This window comes from Gymnodraco acuticeps, unplaced genomic scaffold, assembly GCF_902827175.1.
Source record: "Gymnodraco acuticeps unplaced genomic scaffold, fGymAcu1.1, whole genome shotgun sequence".
Classification (NCBI taxonomy): Eukaryota; Metazoa; Chordata; class Actinopteri; order Perciformes; family Bathydraconidae; genus Gymnodraco; species Gymnodraco acuticeps.
Window position 1 is genome coordinate 51,043 of NW_022990899.1, and position 27,101 is coordinate 78,143.

Here is a 27,101-nt window from a genome sequence, read left to right on the forward strand (position 1 = left end):
ACAAATAGTGCTGTTGGTTTCTTCTGCTGTCAGGAACATCGTAAAGTGTGTCTGTGGCTGTGAGGGAGTGCGGCCGTCTTTCAACCAGAAGTGTTAAAGGTCCCTATTTTACTGTTTCTCATCAATATATTACAGGTCTCAGATATATACAGAGCCTGTCTCTGATTGGCTGAAACACCAAACCGATCATTGCAGCATTACCCATAATCCCCTCTGTTTCAAAAGTTACTTTGGATACGTAAATAAGGAGCCCCTCCCCACGCCCCTCAAGTGAATCAGGCATCCGGTTGTTATTATACATCCATGGCTGCATCTCACTTCTGTAAATTCAATCCTTGCGTCCCTCACTTGCGTCTTTAGTACTCTTTAGGGCTTTGGGAGTAACGTGCTGCAGCTTCAAAAAACATATTAACAGCAATTTAACACAATGAAGAGAAATCTACACCAACCTGACGAGACATGAGCAGGCTTTACTAAAAGAGCTACATCAGCTCAAAATAACATAACATCTGAATTCATCTGATTTTTCTTAATCCTACAAATAAATAAAATATATATAAAAACATGAGAATATCTTGTTTCAGAAAAATAATTGATGTATATATTTATAATTAAAAAAAAGCCTAAAGGACAGAGATTTTCACTTTTGTCCTCTTAGTTATTTTATTAACAAGAAAACCCAAACATTAAAAAATATACAGTCATGTAAATGTGGCACTCAACCTGTTGGCTAAACAGACACAGGAAGGAGCGCCGCCTAAAGGAACTCCAACATCTACAGAATGTGGAGGAAACCCTTCAGAGAAACTGATCAATGATTCATGGACAAAGTTTGCCTTTTGTTATATTTAATAAAGTCATAAAGAAAGTCAATAAACGAGTGAAATTCATCTCTAATGCAGGAACAGAGCCAGAGAAGTTCTGCACCCCGAACACAGCTCACATCCACATATATTCATGAAGAGAAACTGGTCCTACCCCCCACCATTAAACCATCAAACCCCCTCGTCATTAACCATTTGCAAATCCACCTTTGACTTCCTTTGCCCTCCTGATATGTAAATCATTAACACACGTCTCTGTTAAACACATACAAGACTACAAATACAATTGAACAGAGTAAAAGGCAATCAGAGGATAAGAATAAATGTTTTAAATGATTATATAATTTCACACGACACAGAACAACTCGTGAGAAGATGTTAAAGCACATCCCATCATGTTTGATTGACAGCTGATCTCTGTGCAGTGAAGACATGAGCCATCAGCTCTGATGGACACACGGTGAGTTTAAGAAGTACAAGAGTTCCTCAAGTGACTTCAGGCTATTTCAGTTCAATAAACTCAGCTGTGGCTCCATAATAACAAAGCTGAACTCCAGCATGTAGCGGCTGAGTGAATGTGGTCTGCACTCTGTGGAGGAGAGCCATGGTTTCAGAGACGACGCTGTAGAAGGACAGAACACCTGCTCTGTGATCCAGGTACACTCCTACTCTGGAGGACAGAGGACCTGAGACGGGAGTTTCGATACTGTTGTAACGAAATAAATAACTGTTTTGGTTAAAATCTAAGGACCAAGATTTGTCATTGAGTCCAAATAGACTTTCATTCCCTGCTCTGCTGATATTCTTGTATGCGACTGCTACAAAAACTCTTCTCCCAAAAACTCCTAACCCTCTCCGCTCCACCTCCCAGTAACACCGTCCAGTCAGACTCTCTCTACTCAGGACCTGAGGATAATAAGTGAATCTGTCTGGGTGACTGGAATAAGACTGATGTTGTTGCATGTTTGTTGCTTTTCTGCTCCCCTCAGATAATAACAGATATGTGAATGCTGTGTTTGGATCCAGAGTGACTTCCTGTGAATATGTTAAGAACCCAGCTCTGGTGGTGGGCTCTGCTGCTGACAGTAAAACATCCACTTCAGTCGATGAGACGTTTGTCCATTCCTCTCTCAGGACGTCCTGTAGTTTGTCTCTGAGTGCTGACAGGGCCGCCGTCACGTCCTCAAAGTAGCTCAGAGGACGGATGTTGATGCTGGAGGAGTGTGTAGCTTCACTGAGGGCTGACAGTGAGGGGTAGCTGAGCAGAAACTGGTTGTGATCCTCTGTGTGAGACAGCAGCTTCAGCTCAGCGTCTCTCCTCTTCAGCTCAGAGATCTCCTGCTCCAGCTTCTCCTGGAGCTCTCTGACTCGACTCACTTCTCTCTCCTGCTGGGATCTGAGCTGCTGCTTCACATCAGAGCTTCTCTTCTCCATGAGACGGATCAGCTCAGTGAACGTCTTCTCACTGTCCTCCACTGCTTTATCAGCAGAGCCATTGACGGCCTGCACCTGCTGCTGAAGCAGCTTCACCTCCTTCTCTCCATCCTGGATCCTCTGCTGGATGTTTAGTCGACTCCCCTCCAGCTCTCTCTGCCTCTCAGTCCTCTCTGCTGCAGCTGACACCGTGTCGTGGCCTTTGTGTTCGTCCACAGAGCAGAGAGAACAGATACTCTGCTGATCAGTGCGGCAGAACAGCTTCATTACCTCGTCGTGACGAGAGCAGATGTTCTCCTGGAGCTTCTTGGAGGGCTCCACCAGCTTGTGTTTCTTTAATTGAGCTACGTCATAATGACGCTGGAGGTGTTGCTCGCAGTAAGATACAAGACACACGAGGCAGGACTTACAGGCTCTCAGTTTCCTCCCAGTGCAGACATCACAGGCCACATCTTCAGCTCCAGCATAGCAGAGATCAGCAGGAGCAGCTTGGAGTCCAGTCTTCTTCAGCTCCTCCACTAAAGCTGCTAACATGGTGTTCTTCAGCAGGACAGGCCTCGGTGTGAAGCTCTGCCTGCACTGAGGGCAGCTGTGGATTAGCTTTCCATCCCAGTGGTGTTTGATACAGTCCTTGCAGTAGCTGTGTCCACAGGGAATAGTGACCGGATCCTTCAGTAGATCCAGACAGATGGAACAAGAGAAGGTTTCCCGGTCCAGCTGAACTCCTCTCTGCGCCATCTCACCTCTCAGTGGCAGCGAGTGTCTGAGTTTCACTTCCTGAGAGCTGAAACTATGTGAGCTGTGATCTGAACAGGATGTGTGTGAGCAGTGAATGTGGCCTATCAGCTCTTGTGCTTTACCCACATGTTGGTTACACCCATCCCCCTCAGTGTGGATCTGAAGGGGAGGAACCAGGAAATACAGAGTGGAGCTGGCTGTGTCTGAGAGCAGGAAGAAGAGGGAGGGCTCATCAAACTCTGACTCGTTCCAGGAGGAGGAGCAGACACTCTGAACTGTTTCCTCATTTACAAACGGAGCCTCGCTCACAACCTGCTCTGCATTTGAAAACAGTCTTCAGCTGTAAAATATTTGTTTTAAAGTCAGGCTTTTGTAGCACACAGCTCCACACTCATGGTGGCAGTGGTGTAAGAAGTACTCAGATATTCTACTAAAGCAAAAGTAGAAATACTACGGGGTAAAAATACTCTGTTACAAGTAAAAGTACAAAAGCATTGGTATCAAAATATACTTAAAGTACCAAAAGTACTCCTTATGCATAATGGCCCTTTTCAGAATCATATCTATATATTGAGTTACTGGGTTACTATAATGATTATTGATGTGTGTTATCACAGTTAGTCAATGTAGAGATCATTTGAATAACTTTATGTCTTGCTGCTGGATATCTAATCTGTCAAAGTGTATTTAATAATTGATTTATATTTTGAATCTACTAATCTATATCTAACTAGTAAAAGCTGTGAAATGAATGCAGTGGATTCAAAAGTACAATACTGTCTTTTAAAATGTAGTGCAGTGGAAGTATATAGCAGCAGACAGGGCCGGCCCTAGACATTTTGGTGCCCTAGGCCAGATTATGATTTGGTGCCCCCCCCCCCTCCAAGCAATACACAATAGAATATATAAAGAATAAATGAAAAATCTCTAGATAGATATTCTACTGAAGCAAAAGTAGAAATACTACGGGGTAAAAATACTCTGTTACAAGTAAAAGTACAAAAGCATTGCTATCAAAATATACTTAAAGTACCAAAAGTAAAAGTACTCCTTATGCATTATGGCCCTTTTCAGAATCGTATCTATATATATATATATATTAGGGCTGTCAAACGATTACAAATTTTAATCAGATTAATCACAGTTTAAAAATGAATTAATCATGATTAATCACCATTCGAACTATGTCCAAAATATGCCATTTATTTATGCATATTGTCGTGGGAATGGAAAGATAAATGAAAGAAGGCGGATATATCCATTTAACATACAGTATCTATGTTTATTATAACATTTGTCTGCGTGTCAAAATGAAAGACAACCCACACACCTATCAATCATCAAACCGTGTAGGGTCTTAATTCATTACGTGTTGATTTCTATCAACGGGGGAGTACTTCAGGAAAGTCGACAGGGGGAGGGGGGGGCGGCTAGTGGAGTACTTCGTGACCACAGAGTGTGAACGTTGTGATCAGCTGTTTTAGCGCAGTTCTCCAGTGAAGGGGGGGGGGGGGAGTCTCCCTCCGCAGCCGGTTGGCGTAGTTTTGGCACAATTCCGTTGTACAGACCGACGTTAACAGCAGCCCTGTCTGTGCACACGGAGACCGACTCTGTCGTCCGGTGATCTAACCGCCTTCTGGGAAAGGTTCACAAGTACGTCGGTACGCAAATGCGCTTTGTGACACAAGTGACGGTACGCATTTCAGATTACGCACATAACCTGCGTACCAGTTATGTGCACCCCTGTACTACAGCAAAAGTATTCTCCGTCGGGACTTCCTGCAACAACACCACGCCGTTATCAAAGATGTTCTATTGAGAAGACGATCACTACGTGACAAAAGTTTTCAAAACCGTGGCTACTGAAATCAATCTGACTAACTGCTGTCTGTGCAATATACTCCGCGAGTTGGCAGACTTTATTTTGCTTACTTTAACATCATTTTTCATGGTGGGGCTAAGCCATTTCTTGGTATGGGTGTAGCCTACCCCAGCCATACCCTGGCGCTGCCACTGGTGGCACATATGGGGCGGGCCATTCTGCACATGCGTTAAATGCGTTAAATATTTTAACGCAATTAATTCAAAAAATGAATTACCGCCGTTAACGCGATAATTTTGACAGCACTAATATATATATATATATATGTGTCTTTTCCATCCCTAATAAAGTGTAGGGGAAATGGAGACAGTAACACACAACAGTCAGGGTGAAAGTGAACACAAGTTTATTTATTTACACCAAAGAAAATGCCAACAAATGTTCTTTAAGTGAGGAGACAAAGAAGATTTTGCCAAATTAAAGAAATGAATATAACAAAACTCAAACAAAAAGCCCTCACTATCTGTTCTACTAACAAGGAGACAAAACAACTACAGGGTGGCAACAATCTACAGTGTGTCTAACAGAGTTTACCTAAGTGAGGAGAGGTAGAGGGTACCCCAAACTTACCCAAATCCTCCCCCTCCCAAAACACACACATTTAACAATACTAAAAACAAGAAGACAGAATAATGTCCAAATCTCTCAGGGACCACAAAGAGGCTCTGGAGTCAGCAGCAAGTCTGAGAGAGCGAATGCTTCCTGGATCGCCTCCTTTAATGACCGGCCCTGGCTACCTTCTTATATGGAAATAAAACACCAATAGAAAAATATAATGTCTTTGATAATTCACTATAACTAAGTTCTAAATGTGTCATCTGTTAAGATGTTGAATTAACACCAGAATTGAATAAATTAATACATTATTTCTGATAGCAGTATGTGAAATTATATCCGTAGCAATATTATAAACTCTACTTGTATCTTATCAGTTCATTAGTTACAAAAATACATTCAACTCTTCTCTGGTTCTGGCAGAAACAGTTCTTTCTGAAATGTTTTGGGACATTTGGAGGTATCCCTTTTAGTATGATAATTAGCCTGTTAGCATTAGCCAGACAGCACTGTGTGACTTGTTGAACTGGTTTACCTGCATGTGTGGGTGCATGCATTCCTTTTAGTGTGATAATAGGCTAAGCCAGACAGAATGAACACTTGTTCCACCACCCTATCTATTCCTTCAGGTAATCTATTACAATATAATAAGCATATGTATTATTGATACATATTTATTAATGACTTTTTCCATTTCAGAATGCCACCAGCAAAGAGAGGTCCTGGATTCAGTGTGCAGGATGTGATGCCATCCAAAAAGGAGAAAGTGATTTTGAGATGGAATCAGAGGACAGTGACACTGCTATGAGTGAAGAAGAGGCAGATCAAGATGCCTGTGTACAAAGAAAACCAACAACAATCCATCCCTCACATAATTATGTATACATAATAACTTGCTTTATATTTTCCTTTGTTATTGTTAATTTGTAAATTCGACATGTATATTTTCTACTTTCTTGTTTATTTCTAGTTTTTTCATTTGTATTGTACAATGCCATGTCTTTTATGCTGCTGCAACACAACAATGTCCCAAATTGAGATCAATAAAGTATTATCTTATCTCTTATCTTAACCCAGTGGTTCTCAAACTTTTTCTGTCAGGCCCCCCCTTTGGACAAAAAAAAAAGTCGGGCCCCCCCAACACAAATAGTCAGGCTCAGTGGCGACGCCAGAGATTTATTTTGGGGGTGCTGTGGGGTAGCTTGACGTTTCATAGAGGGTGCTCAAACATTTAGGGTTTCCCATTAATGTACCGGTCGCTACAGTGGAATTTTCTACTGCAACACTCCCCACGCATATACACAGTGTACCCGCGACTGTCACAATGAAGGCTCGATAATCAGCTCACGGCTGCATATAGGTGTAAGCAGGGGTAAAGTGCTATTTTTATAGGTGGTGTGTGGACCTCACATAGGGGGGTCCGGGGGCAAGCTCCCCCAGGAAGATTTTTTTTTTAAATATTGTTAAAAGCATCAATCTGGTGCACTTTGAGAGCAAAATGAAGAGATCTATGGATGCATCTCTCAACACCCATATGAAACAGAACTGTAAACAGATTTACTTTTTCTTAATGGATATTTTACAAATCACCTTTTTAAACTTTATTCTTGTTTTACTGTCATATAGTATTTCCTACCTGTTTTTCATTTATTCTCGTATTTTTTTATAACTATAATGAACATATAAACGTGTGCCTTGGAAATAATTGTTTACATTAATGGTGACCAAAACGTTTGAGACCCACTGAGATAACACTGATAGAGTCCTTTAGCTCACTAAGTCTCTCAGTCTGACAGGAGAGGACTCTCCTCCACCTTGTTGTTGAAAAAACTCCGTTAGCGTAGCTTGCTAGCACCAGAAGCTAACAACAACGATCTCCGGTACCGGTGCACTCTCTCTCTCGCGCACACAAAATGGCTCGTTCCACACACACAGAGCCGAGCTTTAATGAAACACAGAGACCCAGACGTAATAGTACTGCATCATATTATTTTTTAATAAATAATTTTTCAAATTATGACTTTTTTTTTTAATCTTTTTTTTTTTTTCTAACAATCTTTCCTCCATGTCTCTCGCGCCCCCCCTGGCATGACTCTGCGCCCCCCAGGGGGAACCACTGTCTTAACCCAATGGCCGCCCAGTCAGTGATTATGTGGACATCGAGCCCCAACCAAATAAACACACCAAGCCCTGTGACAGGCAGTGTTGTGCTAGTTACTGAAAACCAGTAACTAGTTACCATTACTAGTTACTTCATGTCAAAAGTAACTGCGTTACTTTACTAGTTACTTAAACCCAAAAGTAATGCGTTACTGTGAAAAGTAACGTTTTCGTTACTTGGAATAAATGCTCCCTTATAGCCTTCATTTCAGTACTGTTATTGCATTGCAGAATAATACAATCTGTTGATCAACTTGACATGCATTATATGCAATCTGGATTGCATCGATATTAGCTGGCTTTCCATTTTTGTATATTCTTTCTCCAGGTAGTTGGAAAACGTTTTCCGTCCCATATGCCGTGTGCCGCCCGGACATGCTATCATGCTAACTAGCTCCCTGAAAGCGGGTAACTCCACTGTAGCAATAGCCTGCATGTGTTCTACAACATACCGTGCAATGGCTTTATCCACTTGTCCCTGGCTAGCAGTCCCTCGGTTAAAATCCAGCCGCTGTTGCTTAGGTGGAGGTGGAGTGGCGTCGGCTGAGTCTCTGTGGTCTTAGCTAGGCTACTAGCTTCGTCCCAGCATGTTGTTTTTGCAGATGTTTTAAGAGATTTGAATGACTGGTTTGGGCAGTAGATAGGATCGTTGACCCGCCAGGACACAACTTACATTTAACTAAAACGTTCTTTTCTTTGTGTTCGACAAAAGTGAAATAGTGAGAATATCTCCAGGTGGAGAAACTAGACTTGAGCTCCGCCGCCGCCATGATAGTCTTGTTAGTAAACAACACAAACACGCCCACAGCCCGTCTCCGCATGTGACACAGGAAGTATCTAAGTACATTTACTCAAGTACTTAAGTACAGTTCTCATCTCTGTTCGCCTGGCTGTTGACTATATAAAAAAACTAACGGAGTAACGCACCATGTAGTAACGGTAACTGCGTTACTGAATTTGAAAAGTAATGCGTTAAAGTACTAGTTACTGTCAAAAGTAACGTGTTACTTGTAACGCGTTAGTTCCAACACTGGTGGCAGGTATCGCTGGCTGAAAAAAGATTTGATCATTCCTAATACTGATTTTTCCTTTTGAGTAATAAATCAGAATTCTTACTTAAATCTCAGATCTATGAAAACAAATAAAATATATTTTAAGAAAAAGTCAGATTTCTGAGATTTTCTCAAGAAAAATAGAAAATCTGAAAGAAAAGTATTTTTTTTAAAAATCAGATTTCTGACTTTCACTGAAAACCTTCAGGATTTGTTTTCATAGATCTGAGATTTAAGTAAGAATTCTGATTTATCACTCAAAAGAAATAATCAGTATTGATAAGTTAGTGATTATTAAATGAATTACATCTCAGGGCATTATGAAATTATGAAACCAGATACAAAACTAATAAAAAGAAAACAGACATCCGGACCGGAAGTAGTACCCCGGGCAGGGACGGCCCTGAGCAATTTGCTGCCCTAGGCCAGATTATAGCTGGCGCCCCCCCTCAAATGCAGACACTCACTTTGACTCGCGCATGTACGGTTGTGGCATGACCACCAAAACAGAAAGATATGGACACAAGATGTGTGCAACTGTATTTAGTATCCTGTCCATTTGAACATGATTTAAGTGAGGGGGGTACCTCACCTCCTCTAGGGGGGTCTGGGGGCATGCTCCCCCGGGAAGACTTTATTTTTTAAATGTTGAAGTTAAAAGCATCAATCTGGTGCACTTTGAGAGCAACATGAAGAGATCTATGGATACATCTCTCAACACCCATATGAAACACAACTGTAAGCAGATTTTCTTTTTCTTTATGGATATTTTACAAATCACTCCCCTTTCAAACTGTATTCTTGTTTATTAATAACAACTTTTTTGTACTGTCATATAGTATTTTATACCTGTTTTTCATCTATTCTCTTATTTTGTTATAACTATAATGATAAAGGTGTGCCTTTACCTCACTGAGCTGAGGTTATCAGAGCCGCTCAGTCTGCCAGGTAAGAGCTCTCTAAAGCTCCCCCCCCCCGCGCGGCCGCTTACACAGTCAATTCCAATGTTAATAAAAGCACACAGAAGCTGTATACTTGATTTTTGGAGGGGTGTGTGTGCCATAGTGTATGGGCGCTGTACGCAATATAGGCGTAGTTCTGTTAGTATAAGATAATAAGATGTACTTTTTTTTTAAATTTCTAACTTTTTTTTCTCCCCAATTTCCGGCGCCCCCTATGGGTTGATGCGCCCTTAGCATTCGCCTATACTGCCTATGCCGAGGGCCGGCCCTGACCCCGGGAGCAAACTATTTTGTTTTGTTCCAGAAAAACCTAAGTCTACCAGCACATCTGGAGCCAGGACTTAAAGCTAAGCATCGATTTCTTTCTAACTTTACCTTAGTCCTGTTTATCATTTCAGTTTCTTAAAGCACAACTACCACAGCCTCGTTAGTTCCATAAGATATGAGAGGGAATTGAACCACTGAATTTCAGGTTGATAACCATCCAGTTACCCCTTGAGCTAAAGCCACCTGTACTGATATCAATCAAATCTTATAACAGTTGGGCTTCAACGTTCATAATCTGTCAATATGTTGCTTTTCAAGGATAAAACCTGGTACAGCATCTCAACCCGGAACTAAAGAAGTGGGAATACAGTGTTAAAAATGTAGCACTTGGAGTTGTCAGAGGAAAATATTAAAGCAAAGCAGACACGTACATTTGTTGAAATTTGTCATAGTAATTGACAGTTTTCACCTTCTCCCCTCACACGTTTTACAATGCAGAAACTTCATTCAGACATCAAAACAGATAGCTCAATTACGGCTATGAGTCTTATCATTTCTGACATTAGGACTGTCAAGAGGCTATGGTCGAGAGGTAGTGTTGATGTCTTATAGTCAGAGTGTTGTGGGTTCCATCCCTGCATTCATTACACACACTTTTGGTAGTAGGACATAAAGCAATAACATTTTTGAGACAAATGTTCTTTAACAATATCTTTGTGTCGCCTTGTAACCCTAATGAACGTAGAAGCCAATCCTGTACAATTTGACTGGAATATGTCCTGGTGTCTTTGGCTCAAGGGGTAAATGGATGCCTTTCAACCAGAGGGTTGCTGGTTCTTCTCCCAGCATGGCAAAGTGAAATGTGGTGGGAGGCAAGATGGCATGTGTGGGCAAAATGGTGAAGATCGCGTGAGTTGGGGCAAAATGGTGAAGATCGCGTGAGTTGGGAATACAGTACACGCCCACTTCACCACAAATACAAAAGAGGCAGCACTTGACAATGATACCACTCAATAAAAAGAACAATACATAAAAAAGGCATAAACAATCTGGGTCTGCAATATATTTATTATATCCGCACAGGGTTCAGGTATTGTGTGTGATAAGGCACTGTTCAGTAAATATAGACATTGTTTAAAATATTCTTTTACGTTATTACCTCAAAATGACTTTCACAGCATCACATCCTCGGTCCTTCAAGTGCATTTAGAGAAATGAGATGTCCTTCAACATGGCTGAAATCCATTTCCGGGTCACTACCGTAGGACCGAGGAGTCGAGGAGTCGAGGAGGGGAAATTAGAGAAATGAGAAAGGCCTTATAGGAGTAACGTGGAATAGATAGGGTGGTGGAACAAGTGTTCATTCTGTCTGGCTTAGCCTATTATCACACTAAAAGGAATGCATGCACCCATACATGCAGGTAAACCAGTTCAACAAGTCAAACAGTGCTGTCTGGCTAATGTAACGTGCTTGTTGGGACATGTCTTCCGAGTCAGGTCCATCAGAGGCTAGGCAAGAATCCTTCCTGGCATTCGGAGAACGAAGAATGGAACAGGCTAGCAAGTGTGCATCATATGAGAGGCCCCGCCTTACATTTTCCACCAAAGATTTTGGAAATTGGTCCGTGTGCAAAGCATTGTGGGGATTTTAAGACCGTGGAGGATACACTGGTCCATCCTCGAAATGTCCCGCAATGAAGGATTCAGTCCTCGGTCAACACGTTCTCACTCCCAACCCGTCACATGTTGACGGTCGGTCAGGGCCCCTCCCCGTCACTCTATTACGGACACGGTATCCCTTGAGAGTCAGTTTTCAACGGGCAGGGCGTCCCATAGACCTTCATAGACCTCCCATAGCGTTGATAATAGACGCCATGAGAACGCTCCCCAACGGTCGGTTGTTATTGTCAATATTAATATAAGAATTATTTATTTTTTAATAGTCACATGTGAAATCCGAAGACATTTTTTTAAAATAAAATAATACTTTATTCCGAGTGTGCTTGCTTTTCTCTTTGGAGGTCATCACATAACGGCATTGTAATACACGGTTCGGCTGCATTAAATATTACATATCTGCCGTAGTTCGCTATTGATAGAGCCCTGATGAGAAGACTTCTAGACAAACAGGAATAACTGCCGCCGAAACTGAATATGTGACGTGGATCATAAATATATCAGCAATTAAACAAAATCTTCAATTTCTCTTCACAATATAAGTCTCCTTGCAGTATCAACACTAATTCGGCTGACTTTTATATTTGATCCAATCGGTATATTGGTATATTTACACCATAACGGTGCACAGCTGATAGAAAGGGACACCTGGTGGTTAAAGCCCGTTCAAATCCAGTTTTGGACAGTCTGCCGTGGTTCCATCCCATTTCAAAGTGCTGTTCGACGCTCGGCGTAACCCTCGGCGCACACTCAAACATCCAATCACAGAGCTTGAGGACTATCACGGGGTTTGTCAAGCGAAGCGGAGAGAACACTTTCCCAGGGACCCCCCTGTTGCAATCTTTTTTTTAAATGATGTGTACAAGTGCCTCCCGATGGAGCATGCAGTGCGTTGCCACTACATTTGGGGCCTTCTGCCTGATCAAAGCTGTCACTCCGCTTTCTTTGCCTGTCATAGCCCCACTGCCCCATCTGAACACACACCCACTGTTACGATGTGTGTAGGAAGCAGGACCCAAATGCAGATTCAAGTGACAAAAATAACTCCTTTATTTCAAGGCTAAACGATTTAACAAAGACTGAACAGAACACTCACCGCAGACCAAGTCATTACACAAGACTAATCATACAAACAAGACACAGGTGAGGAGGGAGGAGAAAACACAGGGACACCAGGTGAACACAATCGGGTAAATTAGACACACCAGGGAAACTAACGACAGGGAACCACAGATCTAAACCAGACAAAACACAACGCAGACAGAAAACCAAAGACAGATCTAGACAAGACAAAACACAACACAGACAGATCGTGACACCCACACAACGAGACCAGTCAAGTCCGTTTGAGATGATGTACTCATCTAAAACTTGGAAAATGTCTCTTCCTGTGGTCCTACCTTCCAGTGCTTTGCAAAATAATATTTCCTCAACAAAGTTGTCTTCTGAAATAAATCTGATGTATGCAAGCAATTCTGCGACATTTGCTACATCCGTGCTCTCATCCAGCTGCAGAGCGAAACATTCACCAGCTCTCACTTGCTCCAAAAGCTGAGCAGATACTCAGTTTCAAATGTATTATCTTTTCAATTTACACACGGCATCTATTGCACGTCTGTCCGTCCTGGGAGAGGGATCCCTCCTCTGTTGCTCTCCCTGAGGTTTCTCCCATGTTCCCTTTAAACTGTGGGTTTTCTCTGGAAGTTTTTCCTTGTACGATGTGAGGGTCTAAGGACAGAGGGTCTAAGGACAGAGGGTGTCGTATTGTCATACTGATATTCTGTACACACTGTGAAGTCCACTGAGACAAATGTAACATTTGTGATATTGGGCTATATAAATAAACATTGATTGATTGATTGATTTCACTCTCAGTAGCGGCAGCTCGATTCTGATTGGCTTGAAGGGCGGTCGTGTGATTCAAAAACAAAAAATAGGAAAAGATTGGCATCAAAGGACACATAGATTGATAGATATGCAGTTATTAATAACATCTAAAAAAATGTTAAAAAAATTCAACTTTAAAAAAAAAAAAATTCCAGTTTCCCTCAAACTTTGCGTGACCCCCCTGGTGCCCCCTGGCGCCCGCCCGGGGATCGGGGCCCCCACTTTGAAAAACACTGGTCTACAACATACGTTTAGGGAGCTATATAGAAGCCTATGGACATCCTGGAAAGTTGAAAATGTACGCTAGGGGCCGCCCTCCTTGGGAGTGAGGATGTGTTGCCTCGGTAGAATTTCAAGGATCCTGGACATTGCAACAGTCCTTGGGCGGGATTCGATGACGTAGCATCCTTGAAATAGTGGCTATGGAGGAGCCTTCCTCGACATTGAGAAACACCCAGATACAGCCAGCTCCACTCCGTATTTCCTGGTTCCTCCCATTCAGATCCACACTGAGGAGGATGGGTGTAACCAAGGGTAAAGTCCAAGAGCTGATAGGCCACATTCACTGCACACACACATGCGGTTCAGATCACAGCTCACATAGTTTCAGCTCTCAGGAAGTGAAACTCAGACACTCGCTGCCACTGAGAGGTGAGATGGCGCAGAGAGGAGTTCAGCTGGACCGGGAAACCTTCTCTTGTTCGATCTGTCTGGATCTACTGAAGGATCCGGTCACTATTCCCTGTGGACACAGCTACTGCATGGACTGTATCAAACACCACTGGGATGGAGAGCTAATCAACAGCTGCCCTCAGTGCAGGCAGCGCTTCACACCGAGGCCTGTCCTGCTAAAGAACACCATGTTAGCAGCTTTAGTGGAGGAGCTGAAGAAGACTGGACTCCAAGCTGCTCCTGCTGATCTCTGCTATGCTGGAGCTGAAGATGTGGCCTGTGATGTCTGCACTGGGAGGAAGCTGAGAGCCTGTAAGTCCTGCCTCGTGTGTCTTGTATCTTACTGCGAGCAACACCTCCAGCGTCATTATGACGTAGCTCAATTAAAGAAACACAAGCTGGTGGAGCCCTCCAAGAAGCTCCAGGAGAACATCTGCTCTCGTCACGACGAGGTAATGAAGCTGTTCTGCCGCACTGGTCAGCAGAGTATCTGTTATATCTGCACTATGGACGAACACAAAGGCGAAGCTGGAGCAGGAGATCTCTGAGCTGAAGAGGAGAGACGCTGAGCTGAAGCTGCTGTCTCACACAGAGGATCACAACCAGTTTCTGCTCAGCTACCCCTCACTGCCAGCCCTCAGTGAAGCTACACACTCCTCCAGCATCAACATCCGTCCTCTGAGCTACTTTGAGGACGTGACGGCGGCCCTGTCAGCACTCAGAGACAAACTACAGGACGTCCTGAGAGAGGAATGGACAAACGTTTCATCGACTGAAGTGGATGTTTTACTGTCCGCAGCAGAGCCCACCACCAGAGCTGGGTTCTTACAATATTCACAGGTAAGTCACTCTGGATCCAAACACAGCAAACAGACTGCTGTTATTATCTGAGGGGAGCAGAAAAGCAACATTCATGAAACCACAGTCTTATTCCAGTCACCCAGACAGATTCACTGGATGTCCTCAGGTCCTGAGTCGAGAGAGTCTGACTGGACGGTGTTACTGGGAGGTGGAGTGGAGAGGGGGAGGAGTTTTTGTAGCAGTCGCATACAAGAATATCAGCAGAGCAGGGAATGAATGTCAATTTGGACTCAATGACAAATCTTGGTCCTTATATTGCGACCAAAACAGTTATTTATTTAGTTACAACAGTATCGAAACTCCCGTCTCAGGTCCTCTGTCCTCCAGAGTAGGAGTGTACCTGGATCACAGAGCAGGTATTCTGTCCTTCTACAGCGTCGTCTCTGAAACCATGACTCTCCTCCACAGAGTGCAGACCACATTCACTCAGCCGCTACATGCTGGAGTTCGGCTTTGTGATTATGGAGCCACAGCTGAGTTTATTGAACTGAAATAGCCTGAAGTCACTTGAGGAACTCTTGTACTTCTTAAACTCACCGTGTGTCCATCAGAGCTGATGGCTCATGTCTTCACTGCACAGAGATCAGCTGTCAATCAAACATGATGGGATGTGCTTTAACATATTCTCATGAGTTGTTCTGCAGATGTTGGAGTTCCTTTAGGCGGCGCTCCTTCCTGTGTCTGTTGAGCCATGGAGGCTGTCACTGCTCAGGAGCACTTCTGTTCACCTCAACTCATATCTCTCTGCATGGAAATGTCAACTTTGTTCTAAATACTTGTTGAATATCGATATTGATGTATTTGTATGTTGTTGTTTCTCTGTTTTAATTTGTAACTAAGTCTCAATGTATTAAATGCATAAATGAAAGTTTGAATAATGCAACAAAACAAATTAAAAGAAATGTCATAAAAAATATTCTATATATATATATCTGTATATTTTATAATGTTTGGGTTTTTCTTGTTAATAAAAGAACTAAGAGGAAAAAAGTGAAATCTTTGTCTTTTGCTTTTTTTTAAATTATAAATATATATATCAATTATTTTTCTGAAACAAGATATTTTCCTGTTTTTGTAGGATTTGTAGGATTAAGAAAAATCAGATGAAACCAGAGCTGAAAAAGGTACTTGTACAATCTGAAAAAGGCATCTCTTGCTAAGATAAATAATGGAGCCTGAGGCGTGAGCCGTTTCTCCAGCAGCAGCAGTTTGATGTCAGACCGGTCTGAGCGGAACAGGAAGGAACTCCTGCGTCACGTTGCGTTAAAGTCACACAGGGAACATTGAGCTTCTGTTCTTCTGTGGGTTTGTTTTGAGTCTAATGTAAGAGCATAAAGCGAGGTGTGTGTGTGTCAGACACTTGTTTGTTAATTAGATAATTCGATATGTGTTCTTTCATAGTTTTGATGTCTTCAGTATTAATCTTCAAAGTAGAAATTAATAAACATTAACCAAAACCATTGAATGAGAAGGTGTGTCCAAACGTTTGACTGGTACTGTATGAAGCTATTAGGCTTGTTTGAGACAAGCGAGACCTGCGCGTTGCGATCAACGTCTTGCTAGTGCGTTGCATGATGGTTAGTCATTTTGTCCGACTTGATCAGGAGGCTCGCCTACATGAGACGTTGAAATCTCGCGGGACAAAGACGCCCGCAGCCTTGAGAGCGAGGCGCGGCGAGGCGGCGCAGTTCCTCTCCACGGGCTGCGGAAGCGAAATGCTTGATGGGAAACGACTCGCTGGTATCTCGAGCTGAGCGCTCATTGGTGGTTTTTACCACGTGCTGCTGATGAAACTCTCCAATTGGCTCGGCAAAAGTTTGTTGTTGTTTTGTGTCAGTTTTACGTCGCCCCATCCATTCCCATTTTTCATCATTGTTCCACAATGTTTATCATCATGGAATTAATATCTATATATTTTATACTATACTTGCAATGCTTACCGTTTCATACTTTATATATCTTAGCATATTCATACTGTTCATACTGCTCACAGGCTGATATCTAGTGTATTCATACCCCTCACTGTTTATTCATCATTCAATTCATTCTATATTTTATTCTGTCTATTGTGTACATTACTTTTCACTTCACTGCTTGTTGCACCTGGTTAGAAGCTAAACTGCATTTCGTTGTCTCAGTACCTGTAATATGTGCAATAACAATAAAGTTTAATCTAATCTTGAGCAGGAACAAATGTATTTACTTAGTACATATCTGACATTAACGATTAAACACATGTGCATTCTTTATAAATGCAAACCGAGTCAAGCCGACTCCGGAGGTGGCGGTATGCACCTTAAAGTTGTTTGCAATCCGCCAAAAAACCGAGAGAAGAAGAAGAAGACGAAGCCGACTCCGAGCTGTCCGACTTCAGGCGAGCTTTTTGAGACCTCCCCCGGCTGCGATCGACTATTATCGTCTACTTTGAGGCGAGCCGCAACGCGTCTCAAACAAGCCTATTGTAGACTATACACCAGGCCTGCCTGCCAGTTTACTCATTGGCCCGCCCTGAGAAAGCTTCGGTGTCATTTTTATTTTTTTATTATTATTATACATTTTTTTATTCACCCATTGAGAATATCCAAGCATTCAAAATGAAATTTAAGTGAACAAATATCGAGTTGAAGAGACTAATACTGTTATGGACGCTTGCTCCACGGCGCTAGCAGTGCGCTATGGAAAGCCAAAAGTGCCATAATACGCGTGTATATTCGCGCGTATATCGCGGTTTTTTTTATATGATAATGAGCCCCTCCTTCTGATTTCCATAGACAATAAGTTCAAAGTTTCTTCAACCAATCAGTGAAGGGTAAAGCCAGACCAAAGCAATCTGTAGATGAAAAGTTCCTGACATTGTGAGGCTGTGCTGTGGATTGTCCATTATTCCAGATTCAGGGGACTGAGTATTAATTAGCCTTTGAATATAATAAATACATCAATATATCAATATAACCTGCCTTCATTGTCTTTTAAAATAAAATCGCCTTGCCCTTTTCCTTAACCCTCTGGAATGTGAAGTGAAGGGTATTTTCTCAATTTGTAGATGTCACATTTTAAATGTATTTCTTATAACATGGCATGGTGTTACATATCAAAATGTTCAGTAGTCTCTGGTCTAAATGCAAAGTCACTCACCGTAGAGCACTGTCTCATGAGATACTTAGCTTAGAAATCCGATTTTTGGAAAACTTCAAAACTCTTGTGAAACACAGATTTACTCATGTCATCCATTTTGTTTGGTGTTTCAGTCTTTGGTTCACAAAAGTAGTGAAATATAAGAATTACACTATAGGCCTAAATAAATGTGTTGTTCATGTCTAAAATGTGTAAATTATAATTTGGAGTAAAATTGTTCTATCACTCTGCTTTCACCACAGAAAAGTTACATCAGGACTGAATAATGACTTCATATTCCATACCAAGGTTCATGTGATGTGTACAAATACAAACATTTTTTCAACCAACTATTTATGTTAACATAAGAAACTGTAAAATCTCAATATTTCCAATATCAGAACTTTTTCAACCAACTATTCATTATAAATGTAAAGACAGGGGGAGCAGTGTGATCGTCTGTCTTCCAGGACAGGTCTGGCTGCTGTGTAGGTGGGGGTGATGGTGCATGGGCTGCTGGTGGCTGTGTTGGAGGGAGGTAGGTGTGATTGTCCCGGGTTGATACTGGTGGCTGTGTGGGAGGTACGTGTGTAGGCGAGACTTGCTGGCTGGGCCATATGTTACGTCCCGTCCCTCTACCAAGCGGTAGTGGCTCGTGGGAAGACCCGCAACATAAAAACAACCACGACAAACACAGAATTTAGTTATCGACAGGCATTTATTTTCAGCACAGACGTAACTCACATGCATGCCTACCGGCAATAAGGAACCAAGTCTGGAGGATCGTAAAACAAACAAAACAAGAAGAAGGGGGCCTGGGCCAGCCACACCATGAGCCGTAGGACCCAGACTTCCCTCCTCTACCCAGAGGTCCAAACACAGCCTACTGGGAAGGAAACAAAGCCGCGAAAAACCTATACTAATATCCTCCAGAGTTCACACAAAAAAATACAGCAACATATATATATATATATATATATATAAATCCACACGAGGTGAGAGGAAATCCACGGTCGTATTCCCTTCGCATCTGGGCAGGAAAAGACAACAACAAATATAGTTAACTAAGGCTAGTAGCTAATGGGTAAGTTAGCTCAAGGTTTAGCGAAGGCCATGTATCATGGGCATACAGGCTAATGTGCTAAGGGGATACACCGATACAATAAAGGTGAATACAGTAGAATGTGTATCCAATAACGTCATCACAATCGCCACATTGATATGCAAATGAGGCGTTAACTAGGCCTGATTTAAAATGCGCTAATTTGCATGCAGTTACCAAGGCATTGCAGGTGAAAAGGGTAAAACTAAAAACAAACATATCACCTCACAACTTCCCCAGATAGTTACTTTCGTTCAGTCAGTATTTTCCCCTGAAATGTTATGTTTAAATGCAGATTAGCTTTAAATCTATAGATGAATTCAGACATGGTAGTAAAACAAACACCGTTTATATGTGTTTTTTGGAAGTTTTCTTTCCATTAGAGTGAAAGAAAACATGGAAGCAAAATACACCAAAATAACAAAATGTACAAGTATGAAAAAAGGATCTTTGTGCCTGTAATGTCCTTAAACAGTAACTTCATCATTTTGATTGTTGGCTGCTCATTTAATAACTATTCATTGTACTAGTTTGTTGTCTGCTCTTGTGCTCAGTGAATACTGAAGAAGACCATTGTCTCTGTGTTAACTGATTATTTTGTAGAAGTCTGTTGAGTATTAAACAATTGCGTGAGTGTGAGGGTATTAAAATAAATGGGTCAGTAAGTCAGAGATGTGCAACTATATTTCACTTTTTGTTTTACATTTTTTTGTTATAAATGATTACGGGAAGTGCCCTTTTTCTCACTTGAGCTCCCGCCCCCCAAAATGTCTGTGCACGTCCCTGACACACACACACACACACAAACACACACACACACACACACACACACACACACAAACACGCACACACAAACACACACACATTGAAAGTTACGGTAAAGCTGATGAAATCATTGCAGGCTGTAGAGAAATGTACACTACGTCAGGTTCCTTCCTTCCTGTGTTTAAATATCGACTACAATAAGAACAACATATCAAGTTTTTCAGCTGCTGATACCAATATGTAATTGTTGATGATTCATAGCGAGGCTTTTCTGATGGCTTTCTTTAGAGCAGCTTGTACATTTACTGCAGTACATATAAGTCTGACTGCTCAGTGTCTAAGGCTCTCCACCAGGGGGCAGCGTAACCAAGGAGATCAATGTTAGTGCAATGAAAGAACCACAAATAGTGGTGTTGGTTTCTTCTGCTGTCAGGAACATCGTAAAGTGTGTCTGTGGCTGTGAGGGAGTGCGGCCGTCTTTCAACCAGAAGTGTTAAAGGTCCCTATTTTACTGTTTCTCATCAATATATTACAGGTCTCAGATATAGAGCCTGTCTCTGATTGGCTGAAACACCAAACCGATCATTACCCATAATCCCCTCTGTTTCAGCCCTGTTTCAAAAGTCTGTTACTTTAGATAAGTAAATAAGGAGCCCCTCTCCACGCCCCTCAAGTGAATCAGGCATCCGGTTGTTATTATACATCCATGGCTGCATCTCACTTCTGTACATTCAATCCTTGCGTCCCTCACTTGCGTCTTTAGTACTCTTTAGGGCTTTGGGAGTAACGTGCTGCAGCTTCAAAAACATATTAACAGCAATTTAACACAATGAAGAGAAATCTACACCAACCTGACGAGACATGAGCAGGCTTTACTAAAAGAGCTACATCAGCTCAAAATAACATAACATCTGAATTCATCTGATTTTTCTTAATCCTACAAATAAATAAAATATATATAAAAACATGAGAATATCTTGTTTCAGAAAAATAATTGATGTATATATTTATAATTAAAAAAAGTAAAAGACAGAGATTTTCACTTTTGTCCTCTTAGTTATTTTATTAACAAGAAAACCCAAACATTAAAAAATATACAGTCATGTAAATGTGGCACTCAACCTGTTGGCTAAACAGACACAGGAAGGAGCGCCGCCTAAAGGAACTCCAACATCTACAGAATGTGGAGGAAACCCTTCAGAGAAACTGATCAATGATTCATGGACAAAGTTTGCCTTTTGTTATATTTAATAAAGTCATAAAGAAAGTCAATAAACGAGTGAAATTCATCTCTAATGCAGGAACAGAGCCAGAGAGAAGTTCTGCACCCCGAACACAGCTCACATCCACATATATTCATGAAGAGAAACTGGTCCTACCCCCCACCATTAAACCATCAAACCCCCTCGTCATTAACCATTTGCAAATCCACCTTTGACTTCCTTTGCCCTCCTGATATGTAAATCATTAACACACGTCTCTGTTAAACACATACAAGACTACAAATACAATTGAACAGAGTAAAAGGCAATCAGAGGATAAGAATATATGTTTTAAATGATTATATAATTTCACACGACACAGAACAACTCATGAGAAGATGTTAAAGCACATCCCATCATGTTTGATTGACAGCTGATCTCTGTGCAGTGAAGACATGAGCCATCAGCTCTGATGGACACACGGTGAGTTTAAGAAGTACAAGAGTTCCTCAAGTGACTTCAGGCTATTTCAGTTTACAAAACTCAGCTGTGTTTGCTCCATAACCACAAAGCCAAACTCCAGCATGTAGCGGCTGAGTGAATGTGGTCTGCACTCTGTGGAGGAGAGTCATGGTTTCAGAGACGACGCTGTAGAAGGACAGAACACCTGCTCTGTGATCCAGGTACACTCCTACTCTGGAGGACGGAGGACCTGAGACGGGAGTTTTGATACTGTTGTAACGAAATGAAATAACTGTTGTTGTCGCAATCTAAGGACCAAGATTTGTCATTGAGTCCAAATCGACATTCATCCCCTGCTCTGCTGATATTCTTGTATGCGACTGCTACAAAAACTCTTCCCCCTCTCCACTCCACCTCCCAGTAACAACGTCCAGTCAGACTCTCTCTACTCAGGACCTGAGGACATCCAGTGAATCTGTCTGGGTGACTGGAATAAGACTGTGGTTGTTTCATGAATGTTGCTTTTCTGCTCCCCTCAGATAATAACAGATGTGTGTTTGCTGTGTTTGGATCCAGAGTGACTTCCTGTGAATATTTTAAGAACCCAGCTCTGGTGGTGGGCTCTGCTGCTGACAGTAAAACATCCACTTCAGTCGATGAGACGTTTGTCCATTCCTCTCTCAGGACGTCCTGTAGTTTGTCTCTGAGTGCTGACAGGGCCGCCGTCACGTCCTCAAAGTAGCTCAGAGGACGGATGTTGATGCTGGAGGAGTGTGTAGCTTCACTGAGGGCTGGCAGTGAGGGGTAGCTGAGCAGAAACTGGTTGTGATCCTCTGTGTGAGACAGCAGCTTCAGCTCAGCGTCTCTCCTCTTCAGCTCAGAGATCTCCTGCTCCAGCTTCTCCTGGAGCTCTCTGACTCGACTCACTTCTCTCTCCTGCTGGGATCTGAGCTGCTGCTTCACATCAGAGCTTCTCTTCTCCATGAGACGGATCAGCTCAGTGAACGTCTTCTCACTGTCCTCCACTGCTTTATCAGCAGAGCCAGTTGACTGGCCTCCACCTCCTGCTGAAGCAGCTTCACCTCCTTCTCTCCGTCCTGGATCCTCTGCTGGATGTTGAGTCGACTCCCCTCCAGCTCTCTCTGCCTCTCAGTCCTCTCTGCTGCAGCTGACACCGTGTCGTGGCCTTTGTGTTCGTCCACAGAGCAGAGAGAACAGATACTCTGCTGATCAGTGCGGCAGAACAGCTTCATTACCTCGTCGTGACGAGAGCAGATGTTCTCCTGGAGCTTCTTGGAGGGCTCCACCAGCTTGTGTTTCTTTAATTGAGCTACTTCATAATGAGGCTGGAGGTGTTTCTCACAGTAAGATATAAGACACACGAGGCAGGACTTACAGGCTCTCAGCTTTCCTCCCAGTGCAGACATCACAGGCCACATCTTCAGCTCCAGCATAGCAGAGATCAGCAGGAGCAGCTTGGAGTCCAGTCTTCTTCAGCTCCTCCACTAAAGCTGCTAACATGGTGTTCTTCAGCAGGACAGGCCTCGGTGTGAAGCTCTGCCTGCACTGAGGGCAGCTGTGGATTAGCTCTCCATCCCAGTGGTGTTTGATACAGTCCATGCAGTAGCTGTGTCCACAGGGAATAGTGACCGGATCCTTCAGTAGATCCAGACAGATGGAACAAGAGAAGGTTTCCCGGTCCAGCTGAACTCCTCTCTGCGCCATCTCACCTCTCAGTGTCAGCGAGTGTCTGAGTTTCACTTCCTGAGAGCTGAAACTATGTGAGCTGTGATCTGAACAGGATGTGTGTGAGCAGTGCTTGTGGCCTATCAGCTCTTGTGCTTTACCCACATGTTGGTTACACCCATCCCCCTCAGTGTGGATCTGAAGGGGAGGAACCAGGAAATACAGAGTGGAGCTGGCTGTGTCTGACAGCAGGAAGAAGAGGGAGGGCTCATCAAACTCTGACTCGTTCCAGGAGGAGGAGCAGACACTCTGAACTGTTTCCTCATTTACAAACGGAGCCTCGCTCACAACCTGCTCTGCATTTGAAAACAGTCTTCAGCTGTAAAATATTTGTTTTAAAGTCAGGCTTTTGTAGCACACAGCTCCACACTCATGGTGGCAGTGGTGTAAGAAGTACTCAGATATTCTACTGAAGCAAAAGTAGAAATACTACGGGGTAAAAATACTCTGTTACAAGTAAAAGTACAAAATCATTGGTATCAAAATATACTTAAAGTACCAAAAGTACTCCTTATGCATAATGGCCCTTTTCAGAATCATATCTATATATTGAGTTACTGGGTTACTATAATGATTATTGATGTGTGTTATCACAGTTAGTCAATGTAGAGATCATTTGAATAACTTTATGTCCTGCTGCTGGATATCTAATCTGTCAAAGTGTATTTAATAATTGATTTATATTTTGAATCTACTAATCTATATCTAACTAGTAAAAGCTGTGAAATGAATGCAGTGGATTCAAAAGTACAATACTGTCTTTTAAAATGTAGTGCAGTGGAAGTATATAGCAGCATACAGGGCCGGCCCTAGACATTTTGGTGCCCTAGGCCAGAATATGATTTGGTGCCCCCCCCCCTCCAAGCAATACACAATAGAATATATAAAGAATAAATGAAAAATCTCTAGATAGATATTCTACTGAAGCAAAAGTAGAAATACTACGGGGTAAAAATACTCTGTTACAAGTAAAAGTACAAAAGCATTGCTATCAAAATATACTTAAAGTACAAAAGTAAAAGTACTTACTCTTATGCATTATGGCCCTTTTCAGAATCGTATCTATTATATATATATATATATATATATAGGGCTGTCAAACGATTACAAATTTTAATCAGATTAATCACCGTTTAAAAATGAATTAATCATGATTAATCACCCATTCGAACTATGTCCAAAATATGCCATTTATTTATGCATATTGTCGTGGGGAATGGAAAGAATAAAGTGAAAGAAGGGGTACGGATAGATCCATGTTAACATACAGTATCTATGTTTATTATAACATTTGTCTGCGTGTCCAAAATGAAAGACAACCCACATACACCTATCAATCACTCAAAACCGTGTAGGGGTCTTAAATTCATGTACGTGTTGGATTTCTATCAACGGGGGAGTACTCTATCAGGAAAGTGCGACAGTGGGGAAGGGGGGGGCGGCCTAGTGGAGTCTTTCGTGATCCACAGAGTTGTGAACGTTGGGATCAGCTGTTTTAGCGTCAGTTCTCCAGTGAAGGGGGGGGGGAGTGAGTCTCCTCCGCAGGCCGGTTGGCGTAGGTTTTGGGCACAATTCGCGTTGTACAGACCGACGTTAGCACAGCAGCCCTGTCTGGTGGCACACGGAGACCGACTCTGTCGTCCGGTGATCTAACCCGCATTCTGGGAAAGGTTCACAAGTAACGTCGGTGAGCCAAATGCGCTTTGTGACACAAGTGACGTACGCATCTTCAAGAGAGATTACGCACATAACCTGCGTACCAGTTATGTGTCACCCCTGTACTAACAGCAAAAGTATTCTCCGTCGGGACTTCCTGCAACAACACCACGCCGTTATCAAAAGATGTTCTATGGAGAAGACGATCACTACGTGACAAAAGTTTTCAAAACCGTGGCTACTGAAATCAATCTATACTAACTGCTGTCTGTGCAATTGACTCCGCGAGTTGGCAGACTTTATTTTGCTTACTTTAACATCATTTTTCATGGTGGGGCTAAGCCATTTCTTGGTATGGGTGTAGCCTACCCACCCCAGCCATACCCTGGCCTGCCACTGGTGGCACGTATGGGGCGGGCCATTCTGCACATGCGTTAAATGCGTTAAATATTTTAACGCAATTAATTCAAAAAATGAATTACCGCCGTTACACGCGATAATTTTGACAGCACTAATATATATATATATTATATATATATATATATATATAATATATATATATGTGTCCTTTTCCATCCCTAATAAAGTGTAGGGAAATGGAGACAGTAACACACAAAGTCAGGGTGAAAGTGACACACAGTTTTATTTATTTACACCAAAGAAAAATGCCAACAAATGTTCTTTAAGTGAGAGACAAAGAAGATTTTGCCAAATTTAAAGAAATGAATATAACAAAAACTCAAACAAAAAGCCCTCACTATCTGTTCTACTAACAAGGAGACAAAACAACTACCAGGGTGGCAACTAATCTACAGTGTGTCTAACAGAGTTTACCTAAGTGCAGGAGAGGTAGAGGGTACCCCAAACTTACCCAAATCCTCCCCCTCCCAAAACACACACATTTAACAATACTAAAAACAAGAAGACAGAATAATGTCCAAATCTCTCAGGGACCACAAAGAGGCTCTGGAGTCAGCAGCAAGGTCTGAGAGAGCGAATGCTTCCTGGATCGCCTCCTTTAATGACAGGCCCTGGCTACCTTCTTATATGGAAATAAAACACTAATAGAAAAAATATAATGTCTTTGATAATTCACTATAACTAAGTTCTAATGTGTCATCTGTTAAGATGTTGAATTAACACCAGAATTGAATAAATTAATACATTATTCTGATAGCAGTATGTGAAATTATATCCGTAGCAATATTATAACTCTACTTGTATCTTATCAGTTCATTTAGTTACAAAAAATACATTCAACTCTTCTCTGGTTCTGGCAGAAACAGTTCTTTCTGAAATGTTTTGGGACATTTGGAGGTATCCCTTTAGTATGATAATTAGCCTGTTAGCATTAGCCAGACAGCACTGTGTGACTTGTTGAACTGGTTTACCTGCATGTGTGGGTGCATGCATTCCTTTTAGTGTGATAATAGGCTAAGCCAGACAGAATGAACACTTGTTCCACCACCCTATCTATTCCTTCAGGTAATCTATTACAATATAATAAGCATATGTATTATTGATACATATTTATTAATGACTTTTTCCATTTCAGAATGCCACCAGCAAAGAGAGGTCCTGGATTCAGTGTGCAGGATGTGATGCCATCCAAAAAGGAGAAAGTGATTTTGAGATGGAATCAGAGGACAGTGACACTGCTATGAGTGAAGAAGAGGCAGATCAAGATGCCTGTGTACAAAGAAAACCAACAACAATCCATCCCTCACATACTATTATGTATACATAATAACTTGCTTTATATTTTCTTTTGTTATTGTTAATTTGTAAATTCGACATGTATATTTTCTACTTTCTTGTTTATTTCTAGTTTTTTCATTTGTATTGTACAATGCCATGTCTTTTATGCTGCTGCAACACAACAATGTCCCAAATTGAGATCAATAAAGTATTATCTTATCTCTTATCTTAACCCAGTGGTTCTCAAACTTTTTCTGTCAGGCCCCCCCTTTGGACAAAAAAAAAAGTCGGGCCCCCCAACACAAATAGTCAGGCTCAGTGCGACGCCAGAGATTTATTTGGGGGTTGCTGTGGGGTAGCTTGACGTTTCATAGAGGGTGCTCAA

General features: G+C 42.0%; 1 protein-coding gene and 2 pseudogenes across 1 annotated transcript; 1 reads left to right on the forward strand and 2 right to left on the reverse strand.

Moving 5' to 3' along the window:
• Positions 1-637: 637 nt before the first annotated feature.
• On the reverse strand, positions 638-8,069 carry LOC117557745 (tripartite motif-containing protein 16-like). The gene is made up of 2 exons (XM_034233722.1): positions 8,046-8,069; positions 638-3,199 (listed from the first exon to the last, which is right to left on the reverse strand). The coding sequence occupies exon 2, from the start codon at positions 2,994-2,996 to the stop codon at positions 1,326-1,328; it is 1,671 nt and encodes a 556-aa protein (XP_034089613.1). The 5' UTR covers positions 2,997-3,199; positions 8,046-8,069; the 3' UTR covers positions 638-1,325.
• A 5,967-nt stretch (positions 8,070-14,036) lies between these two features.
• Positions 14,037-15,948, forward strand: LOC117557748 (annotated as a pseudogene).
• Positions 15,949-20,988: 5,040 nt separating this feature from the next.
• LOC117557750 lies at positions 20,989-23,482 on the reverse strand (annotated as a pseudogene).
• Between the last annotated feature and the right edge of the window lie 3,619 nt (positions 23,483-27,101).